The 15271-nt window shown below is 40.5% G+C and overlaps 1 protein-coding gene across 1 annotated transcript in view; it reads left to right on the top strand.

Moving 5' to 3' along the window:
• Window positions 1–1051: 1051 nt before the first annotated feature.
• The window catches only part of il16 (interleukin 16), a 24642-nt gene continuing 10422 nt past the window's right edge, over window positions 1052–15271 (top strand). The window contains exons 1-10 of the mRNA XM_041934191.1: window positions 1052–1120; window positions 1867–1940; window positions 5122–5371; window positions 5568–5685; window positions 5879–6011; window positions 7245–7332; window positions 7929–8152; window positions 8432–8569; window positions 8798–8944; window positions 13338–13431. Coding sequence (XP_041790125.1) covers window positions 1054–1120; window positions 1867–1940; window positions 5122–5371; window positions 5568–5685; window positions 5879–6011; window positions 7245–7332; window positions 7929–8152; window positions 8432–8569; window positions 8798–8944; window positions 13338–13431 — 1333 coding nt within the window. The 5' untranslated portion in view covers window positions 1052–1053. The remainder of the gene's footprint in view (window positions 1121–1866; window positions 1941–5121; window positions 5372–5567; window positions 5686–5878; window positions 6012–7244; window positions 7333–7928; window positions 8153–8431; window positions 8570–8797; window positions 8945–13337; window positions 13432–15271) is intronic.

Genomic DNA, 15271 nt, shown 5'->3' with positions numbered 1-15271 from the left:
CACCTGACGTCCTCCTTTCCTCTCGTCATAATTTCCTGGGCCACTAGAGGTTGCAGCCTAACAATAAATGTAAATATGGGTCATAATAACCTGCACAGAAAGCCCATATAGCTGTTTCTCTGGTGAGGATGGGCTGGAAAAACACTTCTTTATACGTGTTCACTGAAGAAGATCATGATCTGTCAGAAGGATCTGGGAATTTTATTGGATGTAAACATTAATTAAAGAACATGACTGATACACTGGTATCCAAAAATACGTCCTGAATTATGGACAGTTGCACAGAATTTTAACAGATGTTTAAAAAACGTAAGCCAATAGAAACTTTTAAAAATCAGACAAAATATTGATGGTATTATTTTAATGTCAGATGATGACAAAATGATATTGCTGACATAATTCCGTGCTTTGTGTGTGTGTGTTCGTGTGTGTGTGTGTGTGTGTGTGTGTGTGTGTTCCATGCTGCCCCTCTCCAGCCTGTGCACCGTCCCTCCCGCTCTCTCAGCTCTGCCCAGCTTGTACACTCCTGCAGCAACGTGCGAGCTTTCATCATCTGTAATATTGTTCTGATGAAGGGCCACGGCAAGGTAAGAACACCACCACCAACAGGAAACACTTGGTTCTCTCTATCATCACACTGTAAGCAAAGGTTATCACAGACCTACCCCTGCTGTTTCTTATATTGTAATCATGTCTGTGTCTTATATTGCATGTTCTCTTAATGCTAGCAGTCATTGTGCTCGTGTCTAACATCCTAGTTTGATTGAATGATCTTGGTCCACTCGTTAGCTTCAGCAACTGTGTCTCACAGTCTGAGAAAACTCCATCAGCTTCTACTCTTTACATGAACTACACTATCTCAGGTCAAGAATGAACTTAACACTCAACCAGGATAAGTCTTAATTGTAAATCACATGCCAAAATGCACCAAGCTGGAATTATGATTATGTTAAAAACTATGCTTGTGATTATATTGTTGTTGTTGAATTCTGCTGCTGTTCTCAGGGTCTGGGCTTCAGTATAGTGGGAGGGAGGGACAGCATGTATGGACCAATGGGGATCTATGTCAAGACCATTTTCCCTGGAGGGGCGGCAGCTGCTGATGGAAGGCTGCAGGAAGGTGAGCGACAGCACCGTACATGAAGCTCATACACAAACTTTAGTGTTTCAGTAATGTAATTCACGTCTTTTCTCCATAACTTCCATCCTGCTGCTTTCTATTACTAATTACTGTTTCCGGCTGATAAGGGTGCTATGGAAAAAGTAAAGTAAAGCTCCATAGTTTAACCATGTGCCAAATTGCATTCAATGCAAGACTCTGTCACTGAAAAAAAAATTAATCACAAAATATATTTAAAGTCATGCATGCTACAACCATCCAGTATTTGAATGCAGCATTGATGAACTGTGCTGTGCCTCAGTAAGAAGTGTTAGTTTAAGTGTCAGCACTGAAAGCAGCTGAACTTTTAATTAAAAACTAGAGACTGCAGCAGTGGAAAATTTGTAAACTATGAAAGCCGTTGAAATTTCAGTTGAGCTCGACGTTATTGTGTTTTGTGCACTTACAACAGTAACAGTTGGTATGTGAGCACTAACAATAAATGACATATTATTTGAGTTGTCAGTGGTGAGAGAAATCTCAGTTGAAGAGTAAAAGGTACAAGCAGCTGAAGTGAGTGTTAAAGTGCATGTGATCAGTTTCAGCTCTGTCAGTCGAGTAGTAAGAGATGAAAGCAAAATGTTAGAAATGATGTGTTCATGCAGTCTCAGAGAGTGTAACACTTGTGTTAAATATGATCAGTCGTGTCCCAGAGCAGATGCCCAGCCGTCAGTGCTCTCACATGTTCTGTTGCTGTGTCTGTGTAGGTGATGAGATCCTGGAGCTGAACGGAGAGTCACTGCATGGTCTGACTCACGATGAAGCCCTGCACAAGTTCAAAGTAAGGCATCTACGTTATGATCCTAACAGCAGTCTTTCACTCAAATCAGGGTTATTTTATGATCGAAATAACGCAGAGGTATTTATTTAGTAAGACCTTACTGTTTGTCAGGCAATTTTCTCCAAAGAGACAGGATCATAGAACCTGGAAGGTTCAATAAAGGGGAGGGAAAAACCCAGCAGTTAGAATTATTTTTAAGACAAAACATTCAACAATAGATTTGATAAAATCAGTCTGGGAGCAATATTAACTGGTTGACTGGATTTCTAATCTCAGAAGTTTACATCCAAGAGGAATGGATGAAGATTATAGCATCAGATAGTTGTTAGTTATTTTTCTATTAGAAGGGGTTTGTAGTTTTTCATTGTATCTGAACTGTCTGATATTCAATCAGGTCTTAAATTCTGCTGTTTTTGTGATGGTATTTGTGATGGAATGAATGGTGATTTTTGCTGTTTATGTACGTCACCTTTGGGGATTTGTTTTAGTGATTCTTAGCAGGAGTATACTGTATTCACACATAGACTCATTAATAGTGTTTAGCATGTGCAAGTCATTTTATAGAAGTCAGAGTCAAGCCTGAAGTCTTATTCTTGTTCAATAGTATGGTGTCTTTTTGGAATAATAAGTGCAACATCTGCTGTATCAGGTTAGAAATGGCTGCTGTGCATCGTGGTTGTTTGTTCATACTTGCTAGTTGCCTGACCAGCTATTGTTGCCTGTATCTGCTGTTATCTTGATCTGGACGTGTAGCCACCAAACCATTTGTTTTGATATGAAATGAAGGGTGCTGCATATGATGTGTCTTCTCCAGTAGCACAGGTACCCAGCACAAGATTGTATTCCTAAAGTATCTATGAACATATTCTTCATAACATCAAGAATTACTGTGGCATAACACGGGAGCAGCCCATTATTGATGAAGAAGGGTAAGCTTATACAAAGAGGGAGACCTGTGCATCACGCGTTAGTCCAACAGGAGTGTTCATCATATCTGCTCTCTCAGTTCATCTTCTGCTTCTCAGAAAGTGTGTCCTGATTAAATAACAACTGGTAGCTTACAGAATGAAAACCAGGATCAGCTTGACCAGCAACATTTTATCTGATTCACCATCAGTCATCACTATGAAACAAATGGAAACCATTAGAGAAATGAAGTTTTCATTTAAAGAAAGCCATGCTCTGGTCACCCAGAGGGTTCTGTTAATGCATCAGAATCAATCCAGTGATCAGCTGACTTACATGTTTACACAGTGTGTCTGCATTTGTTCTGCATTGACTCAATATGCTTTTAATGGAAAGTGAAAGTATTTCTGCCTGTTGTGAAAGGGTGATGCGGGCTGCTTTCCAACGTGGAATAGAGTGCAGCTCCTGGATCTGAGTTACGTCAGCAGAACAAACAAACATTAAATTGATTTCCTTGATTTTTGCATGGATATCTGGAACAGCGCATGTCTCTTTGTATTGCCAGAGGAGCTGCTTAGAGCTCTGCTGCGTAACTGCGCACACAGCTTGGATGACGGCTCATTTCAGTTAATTTAGCTAAATAATAGAGCAGGTAACAGACTAGATGCAACGAGATATAAATAGTAAATGTAGTGAAGTAAAAAGTGGACTGATTCTTGAGTATGAAGAATCTTTTTTCTTAAAAAGGAACATAAAATGTTACCCTTCCTAAAGCACCGAACAAACAAACAAAACACTTTTTTATTCATTGCTTAGTGATAACTCACTGCCCACCCCTGCATGAAACCCACATATGCATGCATGTGCCCAGCAGAAAGCAGTACAGCTATACATCCCTGCCCCCCACAAAATGATGTTTACATATTTGCAACAGCATTTTGAAGGAAATGTAATGGCAGCTGAGGAAGATTATAGGCTCTAAAAACTCACACAACTGTCTGATTCGACACCTCACCTCTAGTGAGGTGTAATTTGGGTGGAGCTGTGCTGGGAATTATGTGATTTCACCATCTCTATGCACTAAGAATGATAACTGGGTGAGCTGGGCCGCCCCAACAGGTAACACCAACAGAAGTGTGAGGGAAATCAAGCACTGCACTTATTAGGCAGGATAAGTGGAGAGACCTGTGTGGGTGGACTGTGGGTGTGCAGGGTCTTTACTTGTTAAATAGCATTTTCATTCTAAGGTATTACTATTTTTTCCTCAAGTAAAGCATCTTACTACTTCTTCCACCCCAACATATCTACTCAGGTATATGCATGTGTGCATGTACACCAGGAGGAGAGACAAACAAACAAAGAAAAACCAAAGGAAACACATAAAGGAAAAAAGGTGATTTTATCAATATGAGCTAATTATAAAGAGACTGAAAGTTGTACAATAAGGGATTCATCTTCCACTAGAATTAAACCCATATAAAAACAACTTGTCCCTGTCTTACATCAAATGTTAATGCAACATGTTGTTGTGTGGGCTGCTTTCCTCACATTGAAGTTTCTGTTGTAACAGTGTAACATCCTTTAATGGCATTTTGTCAGTTGGATAATTGACAAACATTCAGCCATCTCGTAGTGTATGTATGGCCGTGCTTTTGCCCACTTGCCCTGATTATTGCTCAGTGCTGAAATGTGATGGTTGAATAAACATTACTTCCTCTCTTACAGAGCAGACACTTCTCTCTGCTTTGCTTACATTCTTTTGCAGATCTTCTTTTTTTTTTTCTGCCAAAAGTTTGGGAAAGAAGATCCTGGATACTTATGAATTACAGAGACTTAAATTAATGAAAGACACAGATGGCTACCACCATATTTGTGTCCCTTTTATTACTTCTTCATACTGGACGAGCATGACCTCTGAACAGCCCAGTCCTTCTTGTTGTGTCTGTGACTGTGGAAACCTGGGATCAGGACAGAGGCAGCATGGTAACATCTGTGAGCTGCACAGAGTGTGAGAGAATTGCACACCTTGAAAAGATGAAAAGATTGAAATGCTGCATCAAATACGTGAGCACCTGTATATGGCATATGTATGTCAATTTTTATTTCTAATGCATACACAATGCAAAGAGAGTAGGAGAAACTCGGCTGTCAGAGACCCAGAGCTCATTTTTACTCGTGGTAGAGTTATTCCACCCTGGTTACATCTTCAACAGTTCTAATTTTTAGCCAGCCAACATTTCTTCAAGCATTTAGCATTTTCATATTCTCTGTGCAGCAAATCAAGAAGGGCCTGCTGACTCTGGTGGTGAGGACCAGCTTGCGTGTGGGGGCTCTGTGTGGTCAGGCCCAGGTAGCTCAGCTGTGCAGGTCACGTTCCCTCAGCTCCACTACAGGCATGGCCAGGATCAGCGTTGACATGGGAGACTACAACTACCTTAACAACAGCTGCAGTAACACCCTGAGCATCCCGGGTCAGCCTGCTAAACCCAGAGACCGCATCATGATAGAGATCATCCTGCAGAAAGGTCAGCCTCAGGGGACAGTGTTGACACGACAGTTACTGGTTTTGACAGTTGATTAATCATTGAAATCTTTTGGGCATTTTATCATTTAATGCTAATCTCTAAATGCTAAATCTCTTTTGAAGTGAAGCCTCCTATAATGCTATTTCATAACAGATCACATCATAATAAAGGTTTATATGCATGTGTCATTTCACAGAAGCTGGTGTCGGTCTGGGTATTGGACTGTGCTGTGTTCCATCTGGTGACGGATGCCCTGGGATCTACATTCACACCCTTTCTCCTGGATCTGTAGCACACATGGATGGAAGACTCCGGTAAGGAGAAATCACTACATGGTTAGAAAGAGTATTAAAATGCCTACTGTGATAAAAAGAAAATACACAAAGTTTATGTGAATAATAAATGTTTTATTTGGATCCTCTTGTGCACACCGACTGCATGTTCATCCTCTCTGTGTTTTTTCACTTTCTTTTTCAACACCTTCTCCTGAACTCTCCCTACCTTTAGGTGTGGGGATGAGATCATGGAGATCAACGACACTGTGGTTTACAACATGGCGCTGAATGACGTCTACACAGTCCTGAGCCAGTGCACACCAGGTCCAGTCCACATCATCATCAGTCGACACCCAGACCCCAAAGTATGCAACCCCTCCACCTCGTTTACTTTAACCAGTGCACATTTATGGGCTTACAGGGCAAAGCCTCTACTGGCTCAGTGTTAATGTTGCCTCATGAGTTCAGCTGTGGGTCCCTGTGCTGTTGGCCTGGACTCCCTTCAGCATTCAGCTTGGTGTTCTGCTCAGTCCAGACTCCAACAGTTGGACCAGAGACTTTAACTTGCCTGTGTATAAATGTGACTGTGTGTGTGTATGTGTGGCCATGTATTCCTCATGTTGTAGGGACTTAAATCTGTTTACACAGTCACATTGTGGGGGCTCGCCTTACTTGTGGGGACAAAATGCAGGTCCCCATAATATGAATCATTAAAGGGGGAGACTTGTGTTAAGGTTAGGATAAGGGTTAGGTTAAGTAGTGGTTATAGTTATGGTAAGTCTCCAGGAAATTAATGTGAGTCTATGTAATGTCCCCAAAAGTGATGGAAACCTAATGTGTGTGTGTGTGTGTGTGTGTGTGTGTGTGTGTGCGCGCATGTGCATGTGCGTGCGTGCGTGTGTGTGTGTGTGTTGTTTCTGGGACTTCCTCCCAGTACACGCTGTAGTAGTTCTCATTCTCACTCCCTTGTTTGTGAAAAGAGAGGAATAAGCAGGGATGAAAACTGAACACTCAGTGAATTGTCAGGACCTCAACAACAGTCAGCAATTAGCTGAGATGATGCCCTTGAGGAAGTTATGTAACACCCATTCACACTGGTGGTGTTGTTCAGTGGCCATTGATGGAGATTTATGGTTGTGATTCTCTACTGAGTATATGGAGCAGCAGGATGTATGTTGCATTGAGTCAAAAGCAATGACTGTGTGTGTGTGTTCATGGTAATGGAGGAACATATCAACATAAAGTGGAGCAGTGTGGCTCATTGTTACTAGAATCAATCACTCATTCAGTCATTGTTACAGGATGGCTAAACAGCTGAACAGGAGTACAGAGGATGTCGTCATTTTACATACTGAACAATTCTGCTATGTAGTAGCTTTATACAATTCGGTTTTTAAGGATAATATGCTGTTATGCTATATATATATGTGTTACTTATATGTACAGTATGTTAGGACTGTTTTATACTCTTGTGTGTTGTCCTTTTTGACCTTTATAACTCTCTAAAATGTGAGTTGCCCTTAGAGTCCGTACTTTTCGTCATCCTGACTTACTCGTCACCACTGACTCTCCCATCGTCTGCACTTTGTGTATCACAGGTATCAGAGCAGCAGCTGAACGATGCCATCGCTCAGGCAGTGGAAAACAGCAAACTGAGGAAGGATAAGAGCCAGTGGAGTATTGATGGTGACACATTCATTCGTCCATCCTTTTCCATATTTTTCCACAGGCACATGTTTGTCTTCACTCATGTTGTCTTGGACACTAATTAGCATTCCTCCATGGCCTTTTTGCTCTGCTGTTATTGTACCAATTCCTGTTGAATGCGTTTTTTAATTTTAAAATTCATAAATCAAATATTTGCATTTTTTAAGAGATTCACAAAGAATGTTTGGAAATTTTTACTTCCCAAAGCTTAAATGTTACAAAGACTATGCATGCAGTAGGTCAAATTGTGCTTAATTGTTGGGTGATATGACTTTTCTTAATAATAACTCTTGTACTTTTTGAATTATTAAAGTTGTACTTCAGTATTTCTAATGCTTACTATTACACATTGATGAAGTGTGACTGACGTCATTATGATGACATGCACAGTTTATGAGATGAATGCACTAGTATTTGTAGTAAAGCCTCTATTCAGTTCCATTACATCTCTAATTCAGCCAATGCGTTAAGATCAGTGAGTATTGTGTTATTATTATTATTATCATTATTATTTCAATATATCATCATCTTGTGATATTTTTAGAAGAATTCTTGTATTTCTTCTCCTGTGCCAGGGCTGCGTAGACTGGACTCTTGCTCTCACAGCCGGCAGAGATGCGAACATTGTTTAGAGAAGAGCTTCAGTCAGATGACGGTTCGACGTGCACAGAAGACCATGACCCGCTCCTGCAGCGACAACACCGCCAGCCACCACCACAACCGCTGCGTCGCCATCCACAACCTCCACAACACACACCATAACCCATCAGCCCGCGTCCACAGCCTAGACGCACCCAAGGTAACCTAACAGACCTCAGGTTGGATGGAGATGCCGCTAACTGTATTCAGAGAGTTAGAATTAGCTGTCAACAGTATAACTGCTACTACTACATGTGCACAATTTTATCACAATGCTTATTCTGTGTCATTTTCTATATATTGATTTTTTTTTTTTTTTTTTTTTACAATGTGTGAGAATATTTATGTATGATCAAATCTATCAGTGTGTCCAAGTGATCTCCTCTTCTGATGTGTAGGCGTGTGTCTCATCTTATTTTGTCCCACTCCTGTTGAACAGTCTATGTCAGAGACATGGTCTGACAACAGACTGTCAGTGCCCGTGTATCCTGATGAAGACTATAACGTCCCATACAACTCTTCTTCTGCCACCTTATCCAGTCAGCAGGCCCTAGATCTGGCCTTCAGGGGAAACAAGGTACCACATCCACATTCCTTCTGTCCTTCCTTCCTTCCTTCTTTCCTTCTTTCATATCCACTTCAAACACGTGTTAAGACTCAAATAAAAGTGGTTTTGAAACACAAATAAATTAAAGGTTAAGGGATGAAACTATAGCCTTTAAGAATCAATTACACACATACAGTTTAAGATACTTGCTTCACACAATTAATATCTTTGTGTGTGTGTGTGTGTGTACGCGCACAGGCCGCCTGCAGGGTGCGGTCTTCTCCACATCGGTACTGCTGGCCTCAGGATGTGACCAGTGAGGAGGGTTATAATGGAGACTCCAGCAGCTCCAGTAGAGGATCCCCAGTCAGAGATGAAGGACTGGAGGCTGCTGTCAGCTGTCAGGTACAGCACAGGAAGGGTTCAACTTAAAGGAGCTGTGAAAACTGTACACGTCTGTTGACTAGCTTGTTTTTGCTCTTCATGAACACATTTTTAAAAAGCTTTAATATTTGTGTTCCCTTATACACTTTGCTTTTTTCAGTCGTCCTCTTACCTTTGACTACATAAATATATGCTTTAAGCCTTTTGTAATTTGCATTGTTTTCATTTTCATTGCATTGCCACAAACTGTTCAGTGAAATAATGTGAAACCATGGTCAAACAATGTTTTTCACATCACCAAGGATCATCAAGGATGATCTGCTCATAAACACAGTGCTCCAGAGCACCACGCGTGGCTAAAAACTCCACAGGGTGCCTTTCATGATGGGGACGCCATGGTATTTACTCTAACAACCGTTGGTCCTGAAGTCATTGCAGATACTCTTTCTCATTGCAAATATGCAGTATGACAAATCTTTATGTGCAAGTAAATAATTAACCGCCGCTTGAACCCAACTTGTGTATGTATGCAGTGATAGCTGACTGTTTCCATGGTTACAGTGCAAACAGAATCTTATAGTAGATCATGCAGTATGGCTTTTCATGATGCAGATAGAGGCCCACATACCAAACTCACTAACTCCATGGCGACATTATGCTTCCTGTTTTAATTAGCCACCAACAGAATGCTGTAAGCGGCAGCGTTCACCAAATTAAATTCAAAAACGAGAAGTGACAAATATCCATAAATATTAGCTTTTTTTGTTTTGCACCATAAAGACATTTCTGACATTACAAAGGTTTAGAATTTGATGAGAACATTCTCCTCCATCCATCATACAGATCATTCATAGTTATAGACAGATCGCCATACAGGCCATTTGTATTTAGGATTTACAGACTCACTACATGCTGCAGACTTGAAGGTGACAAACCTGTAAATTAAAAGCATGAAAAGTGAAGCTAGGGCTCAAACATTTGAATACTAGGCAGCTATGTAAAGATATATATACATGTAGTTACACTAATGACAGTGGTTGCAAAAATATTAGTTCCCTTTGTTTAACTGGCCTGTAAGTCATACTCTATTTTTGGTTTAAAGTGAGAGATTTTGACCCCTGTGCTGTGAGAGTTATTTACTGTCCTCAAGTTGAGATCAGAACCAGCCTGTACCAGTGTCTACAATCCAACCAGCCAAATCTGACTGGTACTGCCAAACCCTACCTCTCACACTGGGTACTTGCAGGTAGGGATAGAAAAGGTGAAATTCCTTCAAATATAACATTTGGAAAAAAACAAAACCAAGTCCAAAGTTCAACAGACTAAAATGGCCCTGCATGTGGAGGTTCTTCTTCTTCACTGTATTGACCTTTCACTGTCTGAGAGGTGCTGCTCTGAAACAGTGGCTAATTTGGTTTATCTAACAGTATCTGAGTTCAGTCACAAAAGGATGTTGAAGGTATGAGACCACAGAAGCTGTCAGCTTTATCTGCCTCGCAGTCTTTTTCCCTTCAGCAGAGACAGCAGGGGCACTGCTGCCTCCTCACTGCACTGTCTTCTGCAGCGTCCTGTTCCTGCTTGTACTAATCATGTTTCCTCAGCATACTAATCGTGCTCTTCTGAAAAGAATCAAATCTAACGCACTCCTCTCCTCCCACTGCCTGCAGCTCTTCAGCAGTATATACAAGGCCTTGCGAAACGTCCTCAGATTACTCTTAAGGAATGTATGTGAAATGATGTGGCTTTCAGTGATTTGCTGGTGAGAGCATGCCCAACACGAATGACTTTTTATGAATAAAGCATAAAGCTGTCAGTCAAGTCATAGATTTTAAAGAGAATGGGGCAATTCCTTTATTCACAGCACATTGACAGTACACCATTAGGTTGCTGTACTTTTTGGTACTACTTCTAAGGGTTTATAGGTTATCACTAAAGGCTTTATTAAGGGTTAATGCCATTTGGACATCTTATTAACTTTTACACTTGCAGATTCAACAGGTTAATGTAAGAGCAGCCCTTTTCCAAAGGGCAACCCAGACGTTGTTCTCCTGAATGGCCTATGATTGAAATATCAATCATTCATTATTTCTTAACATTAATAAAGCCGTTAGCTACAGCTTACAAGCTCTTCATAAAGGGTGCCTAAATAGAAAGTACAGTTTAACCAAAATATGACAACTACTGCATGCAATACCCAATCAGTCCACAGTTCTTCCACTCTAGGGTTTGTTCTTATCTACACTCTATGAGCAAAAGCATGTGGACATCACTGTCCACTTACTTTTGTGTGATTTTGCACTGGAGCTATTTTTAAACCAGATTTCAAAAATCTTGTGAACAGCCGTCGGAGTAGAGGCTGTTGTAGCAGCAGAAGAATGCCAGTGGTTTTGGAATGAAATGTTCAGCAACTAGACACGGTTGTACAGCCTTATCACTAAGCAAGAACACTGTAATCAGACGATTCTGCAACACCTTAGATTATGCTCAGTTTAACATTCAGTGCCAATGTTTTTACCATTCCTTCCTCCACAGTCTGTGCATGATAGCATAGGTATGGATAAAGTTAAGAAACGATTGTGGCTACGTTTTATGAAACTTTTTTTTTTTCAAAGGCAAACATTATCACAGGTCTGCCACAGACTGCAGACTCTGGTCTCTTGACTTTGCACCTCACTGCATCAACAGATCGCTTCCTACAATGGCACTGAAAATTGTGCACATACTCTGTATTGAGCGATGCAGAATCGTCCGATATGAATGTCATTTCTAGGGATATTGAGCTGGAGTTATGTAATGTTAAGGTGGACACATACTTTTGGCCATGTAGTTTAAATGTGTATACTTGCATAATATGGTGGTTACAATACCCATCCTATGTTCCAGTCATACTTATTATGCATGTGTGTGTGTTCGTGTGCATGTCAGCATTCAAGTAGTGCATGTTTTGTGCCTGTATGAAGGAGTTAAATTGGGCCGAAGCTCCACCTCCTGCCGTGTAAATCACATCCTGTCCAAACTCAGCTCTTTCTCCTCCGCTGTCACAGTTGCCAGCTATCGCACTTTAAGCTTGAAACATCTGCTTACAGACACTGTGTCATTCTGACCAAATGAGTGTAGAATGTAGCCTCCTTTTCTTTAACTTTATTAAATAGCAGTGGCCATCAAACAGCAGCAGGATATTTTCAGTAATGGCATTACAGCAAGCACGGGACTTATTTAATCACTACAGTAAATAAGAAATAAGACTCTGTATCTGTATAATCAAATTCTGAAAACACAACTTAGTGGACTAAGCCTATATATTTCTGTAGATACTGTATATACTTTACAGCACAATGATATGTCTATTTTTATGTATTGACAGGAATGTCAGTGTGTGGTGAACCATCATTAAAAAGAATAATCATCTGTCACTGGAAGTGGGTTTGGGCCTATAAATTTATGGTGCTTCACAGAGGTGAACTTTTATCCTGAAATTCATTTAAAGGGTCACTTCATCCAAATTACCAAAAAATAGATAAAGGATAAAAAATTAAAATTCCTGTGAATATTCTCATTCATCCAGGTCATTGTAAGCTTTAGGGCATTCAATCGTTCGCAACTGGACCTCGTCAGTTTGTCTTAGAAGACGTTTCGCCTCTCATGGTAGAGTAGAGTGATACCATTTTTGTTTTTGTGGGTTGGCCTCACTCAGGGGATAAATACTTGAACCTAACACCATTGCATTGGACTAGAGCTGTCCTATCTAGTCTGGTTGCGTACGAACTGATGAAGCCTGCTCAGATGAGAGGCAAGAAGTCTTCTAAGACAAACTGACGAGGTCCAGTTGCGAACGATTGAATGCCCTAAAGCCTAAAAAATTAAAATGTTCTCACCTCACCCCAGTGCTTCTGGCAATTTGGATTTTTTTTTTTAATTTGAGAGATCTGTCGCCTAAAGTTTACCAATACAGTGGAGGTGAATGGCTTTAGTTTGTGTGACATATAGGGATGAATTGGAATAACTTTGGTCATGTACTCAAATGCGTGAACTCACTTGACTCCAACCATCATTTGTTTCACGGTATGAGTTTCAATAGAAACATCTCTTTCCAAAAACAGTGCTCAGAACACAATGTCTGCAGTTTTCATTGGAGCTACTTTCTACTGAAGACATAGTCCCTATGAAACTAGCCCACCCCATATCAGTGGAAAGGGACCCCTCTCCTCACAAATCCCAATTTAACCTCTGCCCATATGCATCATGCTTGTTGCTTGTCAGGTTATGAGCCTGGTACTGACTGAATGAAAAGGTGTGAAAGCAGTAGCAGTGATGTGGATGAATATCTCAGCGGAAGCAACATGCATTACTGCACATCTATGTGGTTGCTGCGAGAGAAGCTGTTGTGACACGATACTTCCTGTTTGTGTAGCAGGAAGGAGAACAAATAAGAGAACAGTCAGAGGGCAGCAAAGAAGATTTCACTCACCAAGACACAGCAGACACAACCAACGACAGACTACACACAGGTAGGAGACAAGCACTTTAACCTCACATTTAAGCGCCTGAATGCACCCTCAGAACCGGCTGATTAGGCAAGCAGTTAATTCAACACTGTGACAGGAAGCTGAAGCTGCTGCTGTGGTTTTCAGTGTTTCAGTGGAAAGTAACTGAAGTTCCATTTCCTGGTTCAGGCAGTGTTTTATTGTCTGTAGATAAAATTCAATCAGGATATAATGATGGAGTTCAACTGGGGCTGCAGCAATATTGATGATCACTGGCTTCAGTTACACCTTAGGGAACCTTAAGTAAAAGCACAAATATTAGAGGTAAAATTTAGCATTATTAACCTCATTTGAAATTATATATAGGTGTCCTAAAAAGTCTGATGATGACTAACTGCGTCTTCACAATGCCAGATTTAGACACCACACCCAACAAAATGGAGTGGTGATATGATTAAAAACCTCTATCATGGCATATGTCATTTTATTAATATTAGGACCATGGTTAGGGAAAAAGATTTTGTAAAAAAAAAAAAAAAGTCCTAATATTTTGAGAATGAACAGTCATAAAGTTATGACAAAGTCACAGATAAAGTACATTTTCAGGATTAATGTGGTATTATTATGAAAAGTCAATACATCATAAATACTTAGAATGTAAAGACTGTTAAATTTGGCAGATTAGATCAATGTATACATGTGCATGTTTCAACACTTTCTGACCATCCATTTTATCTGCAAAAGACCGCTGATTCCTACTGGTGATGCTGGTGAATACCCATCATTTCCTGTAGCGCCACGGTTTGCATTTTAGTCTTTTAGTGAAATATCTTAACTTCTAAACTTCAGAGGTTCGTGTTCACAGACAATGTATCCTAATTACACATTCACTTGGGGTGAATTGGAATAACTTTAACCATCATCAAGTCAAAATTGCATATGTCCAATACGTTGGTTTATGACCAAATACCTGCAAATAGGCCATTCCCATAAGCCTTGGTTAGCGTGCTAACAGGCTAAATTAAGTCAGTAAACATGACTATCATTAAAGCTGCTAAATATCAGCATGTTAATATCATCATTGTGAACATGTTAGCATGCTGTCATTAGCATTTAGCTCAAAGCACTGTTTTGTCTAAGTCCAGCTTCATAGAGCTGCTAGCATGGCTGCAGAAGCTTAGCCTGGTTTTGTTAAACTTCCATGATAAACTAGTTTGTTACACTTGTTTTTTGCTAGTTTTATATAAATGTACTCAAATGCATGAAATCACTTGACTTCATAGGGCAGGGGTCGGGAACCAATGGCTCGCGAGCCAGATGTGGCTCTTTTGACGGCCGCAAATCCTTTGCGCACGCGCGAGCCAGCGATTAGAAAGCCGGTTCGCAGTCATTTCAGTGGGAAAGTGGCAAACATACATGTCGTTGTGTCTATCTATTTATCTATCTATCCATCAATCACAAAGGCAACGCAGATGAGGCAACGCAGATCGGGTAGTGACAGGCACTGTTTAAGTGAGGCTGCCGTATTTTGCTGTCGAAAATAGCGGTCGATGTGCGCATGCGCAAAGGGGCGCACTACAGTGTCGTTAATCCCGCTGTCAGCTAGCTAATTTTTGACATGCTTCTGAGAAGATGGCTAAAAGAAAAAAAGACGACGAGTATCGTACTTTTCAGCAGGAATGGACAGAGGAATTTGCCTTTGTGGAGAAAGCTGGTTCTGCTGTGTGTCTAATATGCAATGATAAAATTGCATCTATGAAGCGGTCAAATATAAAGCGGCACTTCGACATACGCCATGCTGCATTTGCATCGAAATATCCTACTTGTATTTTTAGTTTTAAACATATTGTATGGCTCTCCTGGA

This window comes from Chelmon rostratus, chromosome 1 (genome assembly GCF_017976325.1).
Source record: "Chelmon rostratus isolate fCheRos1 chromosome 1, fCheRos1.pri, whole genome shotgun sequence".
NCBI classification, from domain to species: domain Eukaryota; kingdom Metazoa; phylum Chordata; class Actinopteri; order Chaetodontiformes; family Chaetodontidae; genus Chelmon; species Chelmon rostratus.
Note: the sequence above shows the minus strand (reverse complement) of the source record. Positions and strands in the feature narration are given on the sequence as shown.